At 45.5% G+C, this 17,940-nt stretch overlaps 1 protein-coding gene across 1 annotated transcript in view; it reads left to right on the forward strand.

Moving 5' to 3' along the window:
• The first annotated feature begins 4,374 nt into the window (after positions 1-4,374).
• The window catches only part of GARNL3 (GTPase activating Rap/RanGAP domain like 3), a 76,633-nt gene continuing 63,067 nt past the window's right edge, over positions 4,375-17,940 (forward strand). Inside the window, exon 1 of the mRNA XM_070955604.1 lies at positions 4,375-4,472. Within this exon, the coding sequence (XP_070811705.1) occupies positions 4,375-4,472 (98 nt within the window). The remainder of the gene's footprint in view (positions 4,473-17,940) is intronic.

Consider the following 17,940-nt stretch of genomic DNA (forward strand, 5'->3'; position numbering starts at 1 on the left):
TTAAGGTGCAACTTAGACCAATTGGCCTGCTCATGAAACACAGCTGTTCTGGATACTATAAATTTGTTATTATTATCGATGAATCTGTACCCTTTGGTTCCAGTTTCGTATCCCATGAATCTTAATCTCCTGGATACGTTTTCTCCCTTTCTCCTCAATTGTTTAGGTATGTGCACGTCTGCAGTAACTCCAAATATGTGCATGTGTGCTAATTTAGGTTTTCTATTGTACATCACCTCATATGGTGTCTTATTCACAATACTGGACCATGTTCTATTTTGAGTGTAATTTGAATAATGTAAGGCTTCTGACCAAAATTGTTTGCCTAAACCAGCATCCTCTAATGTGCATCTAATCATGGTTTGTAGTGTGGAGTTCTTTCTCTCTGCAATCCCATTTTGAAAGGCAGAAAATGGATTGGACGTGAAATGTAGCATCCCTCTATCCTTTAACCATTGGGAGAATTCTTTAGACATGAATTCACATCCCCTATCTGTCATAATTTGTTTTATTCTGATATTATGTTGTGTTTCTATGCGTTTGTAGAATTCCTTAAATTTCTGAAAGGTTTCATCCTTGTGCTTTAATGTGTAAACAAAACCATAGCGACTGTAATCATCCACTATTGTTAGGAAGTAACGTTTTCTATAGGTAATTGATGGAGTTAATGGACCAACTAAGTCCATATGTACCAAATCAAAAATATTGTTAGTTGATCTGTTAGATTTTTTTGGTCTAGGACTGGTTTTTAGTTTGGTGGATTTACATACTGAGCATTCTAAATAATTTTCACAATTTTTTATTTTTACACCTTCTGCGTGTTCAGTCATTTTTTGTACTACAGGAAAGCTTGCATGTCCTAACTTCCTATGTAAGATATGAGCACACTCATCATGAATTGGTTTACCTATTTTTGGTTTCTTCTCATTGTGTGTATTTTTGTTATCATGAGTTATTTTACATTCATCATTGTCACTGTTACTGACATTTTCATCATCTGCTTCAATACAATCTTCCATATTTGAATCAATGTTATGTAACCATCTTTCTTTGGTTATCAGATAGGGTAGACCCCCTTTTATCATCACAGTGCCTACATTTGTTTTGTTCTTTTCTATAGTTGCTTTCCCCTTTGAGAAAACTATATTGATGTCAGATTCTCTGCTTAGTTTTATAGCACTTAGTATGTTGTGAGGTATTTCTGGGATTAATAATACCCCCTCTATTTTCCCTAAACCAGGCAAGGTCACATTTCCTCTGCCTAATACTTGAACCTTTTCTTGATTAGCTACCTTTATCACAAACTTATCTTCTGTAAATGAAGATAATATACTTTTGTTATTAGTGGTGTGATTTGTTGCACCAGAATCAATAAGCCAATTATTGTTCTCATCTTGTTGTGTTTTGGTGCTGTCTTGTTTATTTAGCCCATTTAGTGACCCAGATTTTCTCTCTTTTGAATTTTCTCTACCCCCTCTACTTTCTCTGTAGTTTGGTGGACTTCTATATTTGTGTCTATCTGTGGAAGATTGTCTGTAATTGTATTTGCTCCTATATTCTGGCCTATGTCTCTCCCTTGGGACTTTGGGACAGTCTCTTCTACTGTGTTCCCTGGATCCACAATTGTGGCATCTAAAGGCTTCATTATATTTATCTTGAAAGACTACTTTCCTAAAAGATTTGTGTTCTGTTTGGTTACTGGAACGATTTTTTCTTGAATTGTCTTCTGCTATCAATTTGTTAGATAGACTTTCTATTGATAAATATCCCAAATTAATGGTATCTAAGTGTGACATAAAGCTATCCCATGATGGATCAAGTGAATTGATAATAACACTTTTCATAGTTTGATCTGAAATCACTTCCCCCCTCAATTGCAGCTCAGCTCTTATTTTGTTTAGATTTATCAAATGTTCACTTATAGAAACCCCTGGTTTCACTCTAGAAGAAAAGAAATCCTTAGACATTCTTGTGGTTGTGGCTACGCTATCGCTGTGAAATAGATTAAACATGCATTGAATTATTTCTGATACAGTTAGGTTTGGTTTGATGCTATGATACATTGCAGGAGACACGCTAGAAATTATTATGAAAAATGCTCTATGATGTAAACAGTCTATTTTTAAAGTCCAAGGTCTTCTTGGAGGACTAGTTATAAAGAATAGTAAATTTTCTTTCATAAAAATAACCTGAAGCTGTTGGTACCACTCTTGTAAATTAATGCCATCAACTCTAAGTTTTGGGAAGTCACTGGGTAAGTTCCCCACATTATTTTGTCCATTACTTACAACCTGAGGCAGTCCGTGGTCTCTCAAGTGCAGGAAATTACAGAACGGCATTGGGATGCTTGTAACGAGTCTGCGCGGTTCTCTGGCCAGTTCAAGTCTTTCGGGGCCGTCTACGTAGTTTTGCACATGCGCGTTGCTCATTTCTTCTTTGGCGCCGTTGTGGAAGGTTCTCTCCATTTCAGCTCTCTCGATCCGCTCCTCTTCAGATGAGTCGGTCTCTGGCTCGGTTTTTGGGGCTTTGGTGATGGCGGTGGTTCTTCTCTTTCTCTTGTGTGTGCTGGCACTCGATTCTGTCTGCGGTGTAGGACGGAATCGGCATGGCTCTCTGGGCTCGGGTGTCGTCGTTTTCGAAGTCAGGATGGGAGCGTGCAGGTCTTGAGTTGTCGGTTTGATTGCTTGCTTCTTCGTTGATGTCTTAGAAATTTTCAATCTTGGCCCAAAAGCAGCAAAAAGTGTTTTCATTGCTGACTCTACTTGAGACTTTGTTAAATCGTCTTCACTTTCTGATTTTGGTTCATCTGAAGAGTTTGAGACTTCTTTTTCACTTTCTTCGTCTGATAGCGTTTTTCGCGCCAGAAATTTTGAACTGAGCGTTTTGATTGGCTCTGCTTCACTCTCTTTTGAAGTTCGTTGAAACCAAGATGGCTGCCGTTCAAAATTTCGCGCGGGGTCACATCTTTTCTTTTTTACAACTATTTTCTCAGTAGTCATTTCACTCACAGTTTTTTGATCTTTGGGTTTTTCTTTAATGATGTTTTTCTCTCTCGCTGCTCCGCTGTTCCTCAGCATCTCCTGGAGGTCCGCGATGAGGCTTTCATCATTCTTTTGGCTTTTTAGTATTTTTAATATTTCTGACCTGAGTTCGTTATTTTCTATCTCGATTTCTTCCTGGTCGTTATTTTCACTCATCAGTTCTTCTTCTTCAGTGGTGTATTCTTCGGATTCTCTCGAAATCGCATTAGTGGATTCGTTGATCATCTCTTGATCAGTTTCTATTTCTTTGCTGTAGGCCCTGGTGTTGGGCCTATCTTTCTTGGACATTTTTAATTACTTATTGAGTCAATTAACCATCCTCTGCTACCAGCTTGTTGCAATATTTTCAGGATCAGACTCAATAAAGATAATAGAAGTTATAGGTTTAAATATAATTCTCTTTAATCATAATAGGCATTCTATATTCGCTGAATATTCAAGATAGAAGCAAGGAAAATGGGGAGGATGGCTCCTTTTATATACAAGGGGCGGAGCCAGGAATGGGAGTGGTAAAATATGAATACATTAAAGCTCAAGTAATAAGTTAACCCCTGATGTTCCATATATACATTATTTACACATTAGAGAATAAGGCATTTACATCTGACAGTCAGCTTATTGCCCCTACAAACTGGGTCCTCAATTTACCTACCTTAGAAAGGATGGAAGGCTGAGTCAAACTTGAGCCTGGCGAGATTCGAACTTGCAATCATTGCGGACAGCTGAATGTTAATAACAGGCTTTTAGTCAGTTGAGCTATCCAGGCTTTATTATTTTTTTGCATTCTGGTGCTTTGGAAAATAAGTTGATTCCCCCCACCTCACCTCACCTCCCCACCCCCGCTTCTTCTTCGTGGAGAGGACGCGGTAGTCCAAGAGAAGGGAAGAAGGCAAGGCGAGAAGAAGCGCCGGGGCAGCCGAGCATGTGCAGAGCGCCCTCAGCGGAGGGCTTGGAAAGGAGGAAAGGAGCGGATCTTGCTCCAGGTAGGGACCAAACTTGGAGTGGGTGGGATGGGAGCTCGGGGCTTCTCCCTTTGGCCACCCCCTCACTATCCTCCTCTTTTTTTTTTTTCCTTTTATCTTTTTTTTCCGGGCGCCCCTCGCCCAAATGGGGCGGAACCCAAGCGCTGAAAGGGAAGGGGGGGAAGCGGCGCAGAGAGGCAGGGAGAGAGCCTTTGCTGGGGAGTGCCAAGCCAGCTAGCCAGCCCGCCAGCCAGGCAAGGAGGCAGGCAAGCCAGCCGGCTGGCCACCCCAGCTCCCTCCTCCCGCTGGCCCGGATCGCCCCCCCTCCCTTACCTTCCCCTACCCCACCCCACCGCAAGACTTGTGGGGCGATGGCGCTGGAGGCAGCCCCCTTGTCCCAGCTGCGCAGCCGGCGCGCAGCGTTGCTGAAAAAGGGGGTCAGCTTTGACTGCGAGAGCGAAGGAGACGAGTAAGTGAACAGGGTGGGGGGGTGAGGAGGAGATGGGGGAGGGAGGGGGAGATTGGGGAGGGGGAGGAAGGAAGGAAGGATTTGGGAGAGAGACCCCGCGGGGAAACGGAGAGCGGCTCCCCCCCCCCAACCTCTCCTCCCGTGTTTTCCATCTGCGCCTTTGGGCTTTGCCACGTTGGGCTGGAGCGGAGGAGCAGCGGCGCTGGCTTGGCACCAGGGAGCACCGCGGCTTGCCAGCTCCAACTTTTTTTTCCCCCCGATCTACAGATGCCGGATTCCAGCTCCCATCCTCCTGGGCCCCGATCCGGCCGTGCAAACGGTGGCTAGTCAGCAGCCGCCCCCAATCCCCCTCTTAGGGGGGGACCCACCGGGCTCTTGGTGAGGGGTTGGAGGGGGTCAACCTTGTCTCCCAGCTGGGGGTGTTGGACTACAGAACCTATCCGCCTTGGCGTGATGGGCACTGGAGCCAGCAGTAGGCTGGATGGGGCGACGGGCTTAAAAGCAGCCCTTTGCCAACCCCGTGTGGTACTACGATACCCATTCGTCTCAAATTTGCACGGTTGTGTGGATGACAGTGCCAGCTTAGAGATCCCAACTTGGAGGCTTTGGAGTGTTTTGGCACCTTCTGATTCCTTTATACCCTCCTCCTCAGCCAAACCAGGCACATGGGGAGGGGATATTTCAGACTGCTGAAAAAGCGACTCACAACTGCTCTTGACAATTTTCTGGAAGTCAACAAAACCCCACTGGTCCCTCTTATCTCACAAAAGAGCCTCCGCTCCTTGTGCTAAATTAGGTCGCTGGGATGAAAAGACAATATTACCGAGCTATTGGTTGTAAACCAGATGTAATGTTATGTTAGAGCCGTGGTGGCACAGTGGTTAGAATGCAGGATTGCAGGCTAAACCCTGCCCACTGCCAGCAGTTCGATCCTTATCGGCTCAAGGTTGACTCAGCCTTCTGTCCTTCCGAGGTCGGTAAAACGAGGACCCAGATTGTTGGGGGCAAGAGGCTGACTCTGTAAACCGCTTAGAGAGGGCTGTAAAAGCACTGTGAAGCGGTATATAAGTCTAAGGGCTATTGCTATTCCTTCCTTCCTTCCTTCCTTCCTTCCTTCCTTCCTTCCTTCCTTCCTTCCTTCGTTGGTGGTGCAGTGGCTTGAATACAGGATTGCAGGCTAACACTGCTGACTGCCAGCAGTTCGATCCTGACCGGCTCAAGGTTGACTCAGCCTTCTGTCCTCCCGAGGTCGGTAAAACGAGGACCCAGATTGTTGGGGGCAAGAGGCTGACTCTGTAAACCGCTTAGAGAGGGCTACAAAGCACTGTGAAGCGGTATATAAGTCTAAGGGCTATTGCTATTCCTTCCTTCCTTCCTTCCTTCCTTCCTTCCTTCCTTCCTTCCTTCCTTCCTTCCTTCCTTCCTTCGTTGGTGGTGCAGTGGCTTGAATACAGGATTGCAGGCTAACACTGCTGACTGCCAGCAGTTCGATCCTGACCGGCTCAAGGTTGACTCAGCCTTCTGTCCTCCCGAGGTCGGTAAAATGAGGACCCAGATTGTTGGGGGCAAGAGGCTGACTCTGTAAACCGCTTAGAGAGGGCTACAAAGCACTGTGAAGCGGTATATAAGTGCTATTGCTATCCTCATTGCCCTCCCTCCCTCCCTCCCTCCCTCCCTTCCTTCCTTCCTTTGTGCAATGGTTAGAATGCAGTATTGCAGGCTGACTCTGCCAACTGCCTGCAGTTCAATTCCCAGTGGCTCAAGGTTGACTCGGCCTTCCATCCTTCCGAGATCGGTAAAACGAGAATTATTGAGGGCAATACGCTGACTCTGTAAACCATTTAGAGAGGGCTGTGAAGCACTGTGAAGCGGTATATAAGTCTTAAATGCTATTGCTATTGTTATTCCTTCCTTCCTTCCTTCCTTCCTTCCTTCCTTCCTTCCTTCCTTCCTTCCTTCCTTCCTTCCTCCCTCCCTCCCTCCCTCCCTTTCTTTCTTGGAAGGGACCTAGGAGGTCTTCTAGTCCAACCCCCTGCCCAATCAGGAAACCCTAGACCCTTTCAGATCAATGGTTCTCCGATCTCTTCTTTAAACCCGCCCAGGTTTTTAATCTCCAGGAGCTGGAAAAGCTTAGCTAAGCTCTCTTGCAGCGTGCACCAGAATCTCCTTTGTGGCTACGGGTGGATTTGCTTGTGAAAGATCTCCAGAAATAGACTTTGGATCCCCATTGAAGTAGGTCAACGTTCTGCCATGGGTACCTATCTCCCAGCGTGTCGATTTCCACTTTCTGCTGGGTGGTTGGAGATTCTCAGGCTACCAACCTAGCTCTGAAATCATCCTTGCTTTCAAAGATTGCTTCCAAAGGATGTCTTCCAGCTTGGCTAAAACAGCCACAGTGAGAGAGGCCAAGCGAAGTTTTCTTAGAATCCCAGGTAGAAAACAGGGCTTGAAAGAATTAAAAATGCTTTAACTTCCCAGGGATTCTGAAGAAATAAAAATGACTGGAAATTTACTAAGAAAACCAGCTTGAGGTTCTGGCCGTGAAAAATTGACTCAGCCTTTGGCGGTGGCAGAAACCGGCGCTCAGCCTGTTGCAAAACAAAGCAGCATGCATGCAGAGTTATATAAATCAGGGTATTATCAGTGTATTCAGCAGCTTTTCTGATTGGCCGGGAGTCAAGAATTAATATTTTTGATGGAGTTATATAGGAAAGATGAAAACGAGGACAGAGGTTCGAAGAGATTCTGACTCACACACCAATAGTGGGTTTCAAAACTCATCACTACTGGTTCGCTTGTGGGCACGTGCGCAGAAGCGTTCAAGCGGGTGGGCGGAGCCTTCCACCCAGGGGTGAAATGCTCCCGGTTCGGACCGGATCGCCCGATCCGGTAGTGATGGAGGCGGGTGGTTCAGAGAACCGGTAGCAAAAATCTCTGCCCCCTCTCCCATTGCCCGGTTGAGCCGCGCAATCATCAGAGGCTTTTTAAAAAAAAATTAAAAGCATTTTTTCTACAACCTCTTCGGCCAAAAAAAAATGCTTTTAAAAGTAAAAACAAAGCCTCTGATGATCATGTGGCTCAGCTGGGATCATCAGAGGCTTTTAAAAGCATTTTTGCTACAACCTCTTCGGCCGAAAAAAATGTTTTTAAATCAAAAGGGACGACTCAGGAATAAGGCCTGAAGATGATTGGCCCCTCCCTTAAGGCTTAAAAGAGGAGCAAAGGCAGTGGGCCCTTTGCAGGAAAGCAACGTTGTTAATTCTGTTTCCAGTCGGCATCTCTGTTTGATTCTGGACTCTGTGTGGCTTTGCCAAGTAGGTCTTTGGCAGCGTGTCAAGGGAGATAAAGGTGGGTGATTATCCTGAAGGATTTTTTGCAACTAATTGGGACTCAGCTGTGAATGAACGTAATTCACAGCTGTTGCAATAAAAGAGGTTTTTGGGACTACTTGTGTCTTTTAATGACTCAGGAAGCCTAGATCACAACAGAAGGGAGGGAGGGAGGGAGGGAGGGAGGGAGGGAGGGAGGGAGGGAGGAAGGAAGGAAGGAAGGAAGGAAGGAAGGAAGGAAGGAAGGAAGGAAGGAAGGAAGGAAGGGTGAGATGGAGGAGGGAAGGGAATATGGGTAAGGGTGTAATGTAGGAGAAAGCCCTCCTCCACATTAAGTTTTCTCTAGCACAGAGATGGAAATTCTTTGCTGAATTTCTATTTTTTTTAAAAAAAAATGTTTACTGAGCTGGCATTGATTATAAGGGTTACTATTTGTTTCTACTCACTGCCCTGAGTCCGAAAGGAGAAGGGTGGTATACAAATTAAATAAATAAATAAATAAATAAATAAATAAATAAATAAATAAATAAATAAATTTCACTCATTTTTGTTTCACTGGGTTTTTAAGGTAGGGACTTTTTCGGTTTTGTTTTGAATTGAATTGAATGGATTAAATTTTTATCCTGCCCTTCTCCCAGAGGGACTCGGGGCGATGAACAGCCGGGATTAAAATACATACAATATGAAAATTAAAATAATTTTTTAAAACATAATTAAATCCATCTGGCTTCCCCCAATTTAAAAACCCCTTACCCATAAAACAATTTAAAAATTTTAAGCCAGCCCGGCTTGCTGAAAGAAGAAAGTCTTCAGAGCCCGGCGGAAAGTACGGAGGTCCGGGATCGATGGTATCCATAGGGGGGAGCTCGTTCCAGAGGGCAGGTGCCCCCACAGAAAAGACTCTCCCCCTGGGGGTCGCCAGTCGACATTGCTTGACCGACTTTTTTTGTTTGTTTGTGTGTTATGCAAATATATATCCAATCCTTCTGGAGTCACGCGCTTTTGGCGAGCCTAAAAAGCCGAAGGCTTGAAAATTACAGTCTTCGTGGTATGGAAATGTAGGATTCCTTGTTCCTGGCAAAAATCCCTTTGAAGGCTCCGGAGTCAAGAGTGTGATGAAAGGAGGCCTTTCATGTCATCAGCAGAAAACAGGCAGTCAGTGGCTTTGCAGCCGCTCACCGTTCTTTCATCTGATTCCCATATATTATCTTTTTTTTTTTTTTTAATGGTTTTGAAAGCTCTACTCGAGGTGAACTCTTTTTCTGGTGTAGATTTGTGTGGGTAAATATTTACATTCCCCGAGTGTGACGGTGCGGTTCGATTCTAAGAGGAATTTCACATCTATCATTAACCTTTTAGAGGGGACTCTGTATATCCCCAAACCTACCTTCCTTCCATCCTTCCTTCCTTTCTCTCTTTTTCTTCCTTCCTTCCTTTATTCCTTTTCATTCCCATCACCTTCCTCCCGCCCTGCCTGCCTATCTCCTTCCTATCTCCTTCCTTCCATCCTTCCTTCCTTCCTTCCTTCTCATTCCCATCTCCTTCCTTCCTCCTTCCTAATCTCCTTCCTTCCTTCTCCTTCTCATCTCCTTTCTCCTTCCTTCCCCATCTCCTTCCTTCCTTGCTTACTTTTCATCCCATTTCCTTCCTTCCCTCCCTCCCCATCTCCTTCCTTCCTTCCTTCCTTCCTTTTCATTCCCATCTCCTTCCTCCCTCCCTCCCTGCCTATCTCCTTCCCATCTTCTTCCTTCCTTCCTTCTTTCCTTCCTTCCTTTTCATTCCCATCTCCTCCCTCCCTCCCTGTCTATCTCCTTCCCATCTTCTTCCTTCCTTCCTTCCTTCTTTCCTTCCTTCACATTCTCATCTCCTTTCTCCCTCCTTCCCCATCTCCTTCCTTCCTTCCTTTTCATTACCATCTCTTCCTCCCTCCTTCCCTGCCTATCTCCTACCTATCTCCTTCCTTCCTTCTTTCCTTCCTTCCTTCTTTCCTTCTCCTTCCCATCTTCTTACTCCCTCCCTCCCCAACTCCTTCCTTCCTTCCTTCCTTCCTTCCCTCTTCGCATCTCCTTCCTTCCTTCCTTCCTTCCTTCCTTCCTTCCTTCCTTCCTTCCTTCCTTCCCTCTTCGCATCTCCTTCCTTCCTTCCTTCCTTCCCTCTTCGCATCTCCTTCCTTCCTTCCTTCCTTCCTTCCTTCCTTCCTTCCTTCCTTCCTTCCTTCCTTCCCTCCCTCCCTCCCTCCCTCCCTCCGCTCTGGGCAGTTGTGTTGTTAAGAATACTGTCATTGCGGTTTTCTATCCCACTGTCCTGGGAAGCCAACAAATCTTTTAAGAGGCGCACGGAAACAAATTATAAGAAACAGACTTCAGAAACTTTAAACAGCTGAAGAGATCCGCTCGCTTTTGCTGCCCCCAGGAAAACAGTCCCTTTCTCCACGATAACCTGCGTTAAAGTCATAAAACTCTTTTCCCCTCCCACAAAATTATTTCCTTCAATGTCAACCGTTTAATGGACTTGAAGCTGACAGCCAGCCAGTGAAATCCAGGCCCTGACCTTCGTTGTTTATTTAAAAAAAGTGTGTGGAGTTCAGCTTGGCATGACATCGCCTTCCCTCAATGCAAAGTTCATGTGTTGTGGTGTGTGCTTAGCTCACGCTTGGATCATACTGTTTTTCCTTCTCCGGCTCTGGTGGATTGTCCCCGACTTGTACTAGAGAAGGAAGGGAAAACAAACTCATATCTCATATCTTGGAAGCGGTCAAAACTTGGAAGCCTGGATTGAAAACTCAGCTGGCAGTCGTGCGTCATAGTCGCAGAGCCTTCCCTGTTTTTCACCCTTCCTACTTATACATATAAAAACGCTCCCTGTATTGCTGTTTTGTTCATACTAAATAGCAAAAAAAAACCGCTGACAGCAGGAGGCCAGGAAGAAAGCTGTGAGCGGGATTATAAAATTGAAGCTTTCTTTTGGTGTCTCTCTGTGTGTATGTGTGTATGTGTTACTCTTGTCCAAATGGGTCCACTGAGTGGCTTCCGAAAGTTTTGCAGTTTTGCAAAATGTTCCTTCTTTCCTTCCTTCCCTCTTTAACATTCTTTCTCTCCTTCGCTCCTTCTCCTTATTCTTTCTCTTCCTTTCTCGGTCTCCCACCAGTAATGCAGAGTGGATGGTTTTCCTTTTAGAATAAATAAGACTTTTTGAAAAGGTTTTGCTCCTGATGGGTTGGGAGGAGAAGTGGAGTTTTCTCTTGAGATGTCCAGGCTGAGTTGTTTATTTATTTATTGTTTATTTATTGGTTCGATTTATATGCCGCCCTTCTCCGGAGACTCAGGGCAGCTTACAATGCTTTTAAGCAATAGCTTTCATACTTTTGTATATACCTGCTTAGTAGGGCTTTCGCCCCCCCCCCCCGCCCCAAAGCGGTGTTTTTTATTATACAAAGTCAACTTATTGCCTCCACAATCCGGGTCCTCATTTTATCTACCTCGAAAGGATGGAAGGCTGAGTCAACCTTGAGCCTGGTGAGATTTGAACTTGCAGTAATTGCAGGCAGCTGGTGCTACTTAACAGCACTTTAGTCTGCTGCGCCACCAAGGCATTGTTGTTGTTGCCAATGAAGGGATGAATTAGTATTACTGTTGGTAATCCTCGATTTACAACCATTCATTTGCAGGTGTACAATGAGCCCTCGCACTTAAGACTTGCCTGGCAGTTTTATGTCTGTTAGCAGCATGGCAGCCAACCAGACGAATACTAAAGGTTCAGAATAACAGAATAACAAGAATTGGAAGGGACTTTGGAGGCCTTCTAGTTCAATCCCTTGCTTAAGCAGGAAACCCTCTACCATTGCAGACAAATGGTTGTCCAGTCTCTTCTTGAAAACCTCCAATATATTTGGAAGTCGTTCCACTGGTTAATGGTTCTCACTGTCAGGAAATTTCTCCTTAGTTCTAGGTTGCTTCTCTCCTTGATTAGTTTCCATCCGTTGCTTCTTGTCCTGCCCTCAGGTGCTTTGGAGAATAGCTTGACTCCCTCTTCTTTGGGGCAGCCCTTCAAATACTGGAATATGCTATCATGCCCCCCCCTTAGTCTTTCTTTTCTCCAGACCAGGGGGTCAGCAACCTGCGGCTCTGGAGCCGCATGTGGCTCTTTCACCCCTCTGCTGCGGCTCCCTGTCACTCAAAATATGTGTCACAACCGCCAATGTGTGACACCCGCCTTGCACGCGATTTATTGAGCTTTTCAACCCCCGGTAGGCCAACCATGGATAAATCCAAGAAAAGAAAAGTTTCAGAAGAAAACAGAACATTTAATTCAACTACATATGCTAATTTTGTGGCCGCTCGAGAAATAGTCAGGCACGGGAAGGGTTTTTGTGGCTCCCGGTGTTTTCTTTTCTGTGGGAAAGGGGTCCAAATGGCTCTCTGAGTTTTTAAGGTTGCAGACCCGTGCTTTAGACCAGTCAAACCCAAATCCTGCAACCGTTCTTCATGCATTTTTGTCTCCAGGCTCTTGATTATCTTGGTTGTTCTTCTTTGCACTTTTTCCAAACTCTCAACATTTTTATAAATGTGGTGATCAAAACTGAATGCAATTTTGGTAGGAGTGAAAAAAAGAAGAGTGGTCCCATCCTCCCTTCCCCCACTCTTGGTTTTTTTGTGTTTTTTTTTTTTTCCTTTTTTCATCAATTGGCTGCAGAGAGGCCGGCTTAAGAGAGAAAACAAAGTTTATGAGCATGATATAAAACTGCTGTCCTGCTGGGATGGCTGAACGGAGGATGATGCAAATGGAAAGGCAGTCCCACTGGAACGAGGCCCTCTGGCTCTTCGCCACCAGCGGTGCTTCCCTCCAGCCTTCGCCCAAAGCCCCGCACCAGGAGGCTGAAGCAGACCCCAAGTTGGAATTTTTGCCCCCCTCCGACCCGCACAAAAAGACCCCAAAGGGGGAGACTCTCTGCAGCAACACAAACGTTCATTGCACGTATCTGTCCCAGGGGCCGTAGTTTTGAAGACTCCTGATTTAGTGCAATATAAAAAAAATGCAAATAATTTTTCTGCGGACCACCAAAATTTTCTCATGGACCACCAGTTGGTGACCACTCTTCTAGATTTCCTTGAAATAACTCCTGTTTAATTCCGTGGGACTGTGATGGATTAGGAGGAGAGACAGTTGCCTTCCAGATGTCATTCACGGTGGTCTTCTCGAATGATGAATGTTGGGTGGAAAATATAATTTAGCAAACGCTATAAAGCTACACATTCCTCTGCTGCCTTTACTTTTCAAGAGAAGAGAATGTTTGTAGCTCAGGGTTGAGCTACGGGGTCCTTGGTGCTCTCTGAGCTTGGTGGTTTCCTCCCAGACGTTTCATGACCCAACTAGGTAACATCATCAGTGTTAGAAGGGCGCAGGATTTGCTCTCTGTTTATGTACAAGTGGCTTGTTCTGTCAGTGCTGGTGGGAGTAATCTGTCGGTTCCTTTATCAAGTGATTGTTTCACTTTACTTACTGTTCGCTGTTCACGAGTTGAAGCCCATTGAGTTCTATGGAATTTAGTACTCCAGGTTCTCTATTTACAACTGAGAACTTAGGCAAGTGGGATCAACCTTTCCATTAAACTGTTCATTCAAAAGGGACATTGTAGCGACAATGTAACAGAGCTGCTCATTCTTAGGAACTATTTTGTAGATACGAAGTTACCATACTGGGCTATTAAGTAAAACAAAAAACAAAAAACCCTACTCTGTAGATACAAAGTAATTACCCTGGCTATTATTTCGATTTTTTGTTTGCTTTTTGGGGGCTACTTCTTTGTTGGTTGTTTTGTACTTTACATAGGGAACTGCAATCACACCCATAGTAGATTAGGCCTTTGGGATTTGCTTTCTTTCGTTGTAAAACCTCCAAGATCAGCCAGCTTGTCTTGGTGCATATGCTCTCACTGTACATAAAAGAATATAATAGACTAGACTAGACTAGACTAGACTAGAACAGAACAGAACAGAACAGAACAGAATAGAATAGAATTGAATTCTTTTTATTGGCCAAGTGTGATTGGACACACAAGGAATTTGTCTTGGTGCATATGCTCTCAGTGTACAGAATAGAATAGAATAGAATAGAATAGAATAGAATAGAATAGAATAGAATAGAATAGAATAGAATAGAATAGAATAGAAGAGAGTTCTTTATTGGCCAAGTGTGATTGGACACTTGTCTTGGTGCATATGCTCTCAGTGTACAGAACAGAACAGAACAGAACAGAATAGAATAGAATTCTTTTTATTGGCCAAGTGTGATTGGACACACAAGGAATTTGTCTTGGTGCATATGCTCTCAGTGTACAGAATAGAATAGAATAGAATAGAATAGAATAGAATAGAATAGAATAGAATAGAATAGAATAGAATAGAATAGAATAGAGTTCTTTATTGGCCAAGTGTGATTGGACACTTGTCTTGGTGCATATGCTCTCAGTGTACAGAATAGAATAGAATAGAATAGAATAGAATAGAATAGAATAGAATAGAATAGAATAGAATAGAATAGAATAGAATAGAATAGAATTCTTTATTGGCCAAGTGTGATTGGACACACAAGGAATTTGTCTTGGTGCATACGCTCTCAGTGTACATAGACCGACTTCTGCCACCAACAGCCTCCCACCGGCCAGTTCGCTCCCATAGAGAGGGTCTCCTCAGGGTGCCATCAGCCAAGTTATGTCGGCTGGCGACACCCAGGGGGAGGGCCTTCTCTGTGGGAGCCCCAGCCCTGTGGAATGAACTGCCCCCGGAAATGCATAAGATCTCCAACCTCCGTGTATTTTGCTGTGCCCTCGAGACCCTGCTGTTCCGCCAAGCCGGGCTATCAGTGTAATGATTTTTAAATTGGGTGTTTTAAATTTTGGGGGGGGGTTTAAATCTGAGCCGAAATTATTTAATAATTTTAATGATTTTTAACCGATGTTTGTCTTTGTGCTTTTAATAGGCTGTACACTGCCCTGAGTCCTTCGGGAGAAGGGCGATATAGAAATAAAAATTATTTATTTGTTTATTTATTATTTAAAAGACAAGATTCATTTGTCAAGGATCATTAAGGTACAACACTTAATGATAGTCATAGGGTACAAATAAACACTAGGAAACAATATCAATAATCTATATAAATGGTAAGGATGCAAGCAACAAAGTTACAGTCATACTGTAACTTATTAACTCTAGGTACCGACATCAAGGAGTTAAAATCCTGCTGCCTTGAAATTGAGGCAGATTAAAACTTTTTTAAAAAAAAAACGTTGATTCGGACTTTCGTCCAGTTGAAACCCACTTTGCGGCCGTTTAGAAACCCATCAGTCTTTTTTTGGGAGGTGGAAGGGGAGTGATGGAATAGCCCGGGTACCACTTTACCTATTCGGAGGACTACACCTCCCAAGCTGCATTGCATCTCTGGAGAGCCGGCGATTGGCTCAAGCAAGCGCTCGGACAGGTGGGTTTGAATTTCTGGAGAGGGGCTGCGATTGGAGGGCGCCCTCAGAAAGGGGAGGGACGGAGGAGGGGGTGGGTGGGCGGTTTGTGGTCTCAGAAGGCAGTCCTGGGATTGGCCCCCGGCCTCTTGAAGGACGTGGCAGCGTGGGCAACGATTGGCTGGCTCCGGGAGGGGCGAGGCCTTACTGCCTGAGGGAAAGCGGGGAGTGGAGGGAGGGAGGGAGGGAGGGGATGCTGCTTGTCCAGCCAAGCCGGAGAGCCGGCCGGTCCTGCGGCCGGAGGGATGGTCCCCGGCCGAAGCTGCCAGTATGGAGCCCTATCCGGGCCTCTTCAGCGCCACCCAGCGGTAAGGGAAGGTGGGGGGGAGCGAGTGGGCGGAGCCAGAGACTTCCCCGCCCACTTGGAAGGCGTGGCTACCGCGTTGTGGGCGGGGTCTCGCGGTTGCGCAACCTCCCTGGCTAGGAGGAGGTGGGCTGTAATTCTTGGAGGGGGGGGAGGGGTAGGATGATGAGAATTGTAGTCCAGGCAGTGGTGGGGTTCAATTTTTTTTTAACTACCAGTTCTGTGGGGTATGACTTGGTGGGCATGGCAAGGGAAGGCTACTGTAAAATCTCCATTCCCACCCCACTCCAGGGGAAGGATATTGAAAAATCCCCATTTCTTCCCCATCAGCTGGGACTTGGCAGGCAGAGAATAGATGGGGGCAGGGGCCAGTCAGAATTTTTACTACCGGTTCTGTGGGCGTGGCTTGGTGGGCGTGGCAAGGGAAGGCTACTGTAAAATCTCCATTCCCACCCCACTCCAGAGGAAGGATATTGAAAAATCCCCATTCCCTCCCAATCAGCTGGGACTTGGCAGGCAGAGAATAGGTGGGGGCGGGGGGGGGGCAGTCGGAATTTTTACTACCGGTTCTCCGAACTACTCAAAATGTCTGCTACCAGTTCTCCCGAACCTGCTGAACCTGCTGGTCCGAACCAGCTGAAACCCCACCACTGAGTCCAGGGGTGGGGTGTGTCTGATGCCCTGGGAAGAGTCACGGTGGTGGGTTCAAGTGATGCTGTTGTTTGCTGCGATATAAAAAAGCTAGGAGGAGGTCTGTAATTCTGGGGCGGAGGGGTGGAGGATGATGAGAATTGTAGTCCAGGGATGCGGGGTGTGATGGGGAGCGCTCTGACACCCTGGGAAGAGTCTTAGTGGTGGGTTCAAGTGATGCTGTTGGTTGCCACGATTGGGGGACTGGAGGCTAAAAAGTATAAAGAACGGTTGCAGGAATTGGGAATGTCCAGTTTAATGGACATTCTTCTTTTAAGGACCAGGGGGTGACATGATGGCACGTTCTAATACTTGAGGGGGTCAACCTATTCTCCAAAGCATCAGAAGGCAGGACAAGAAGCAACGGATGGAATTTTCTTGCAAGAGGACCTGAGCTGGCCTTCAGAAATACAGGTAGTCCTCAAGTTACGGCCGCATAAATGCTGGGCTCAATTGCGGTTGTAAGTCGAGGACTACCTGTAGGTGGGTACCCAGAGGCGCCCTTTTGCATCTCTGAGCTGGGTTGTTTGGTGTTGTTTTCTTTTTTTTGGGCAGACATTTCATTACCCAACTAGGTAATATTATCAGTGCTTGGTAGTTGGGTAATGAAGCATCTGCAAAAAAAAAACAACCCATCCTAGCTCAGAGAGCACCACTGTTCAACCCTGAGCTGCAAAAATTCCCTTCTATTGGCGCCTCAATGTGGCCACAAGTTCAGGAGAACTGGCGGCTTGCGTGCCTTTCTTTAAGAAAGAAATGCTGAGGAAGTCCCATCGGATTACAATTATTTTGTCGGATGCTTTTTCCCATGACCGGAGCTGGATCAAGCCTTGGGGAATTTCCATCCCTTTCAACGCACAGTGTGTCAAAGTAAATGCCAGAACTGTGAAGCTGTTCACTGGATCCTTTCCAGATCTCTGAGCTTGGTTGTTTCTTGCATAGGTTTCACGACCCTACTAGGTAACATCATCAGTGCTAGAAAAGGAGGAGGGTTTGCAAGGAGGAGGAGGAAGACTGTGGGGTCCTTGGTGCCCTGAGCTAAAAAATATTCTCCATTATTGGTGTGCATCTGTAGAAACAAACTTCCCAGTGTCACATTTATCCTCTGGTAGAGGTAATTCCTATATACGAGAAGAGAAGGTGGGGTTAAATATGTCATTAGTTTGGAATCTTCGTATTCCCACAAGAAACCCAAATCCAGGCTCCCGTGAATTCCATGGACACTTATCTGGTGCCACTTTAGCTTTGACCATTAGTTGACCAGATTCTTGTGGCATAAACTGCAGTAATAAACTCTTCTGTGCTTTGAACTCAACAAATATTCCTGGTTACTTGCAGGAATCTCAAATACATGCTCCTTTGCTTGTGCATGGGGCTTCAACCCTCCTGATCTTTGGGTAATTGCTTGGGGTGGGGTCTGATAAATCCCCTCCAAGCTCTTTGAGGGAAGGAGTAGGTGCTTGCAATGGGAGGTTGTCTTTGTTGCCGGAGGAGAATTCAGGTAAAGCGCCGTTTGCAATAGAGACCCAGGGAAGATCCGTTCTGTTAGAAGATTTTTTCAAGACTGGGAATTGGATCCCGGCTCTTTTTAAGAACTGTTGGAAACCCCCAAAGGAACCGTGAGAGCGGCCC

This window comes from Pituophis catenifer, unplaced genomic scaffold (assembly GCF_029215685.1).
Source record: "Pituophis catenifer annectens isolate HBS135680 unplaced genomic scaffold, rPitCat1.0.hap2 SCAF_17, whole genome shotgun sequence".
Taxonomy (NCBI): Eukaryota; Metazoa; Chordata; class Lepidosauria; order Squamata; family Colubridae; genus Pituophis; species Pituophis catenifer.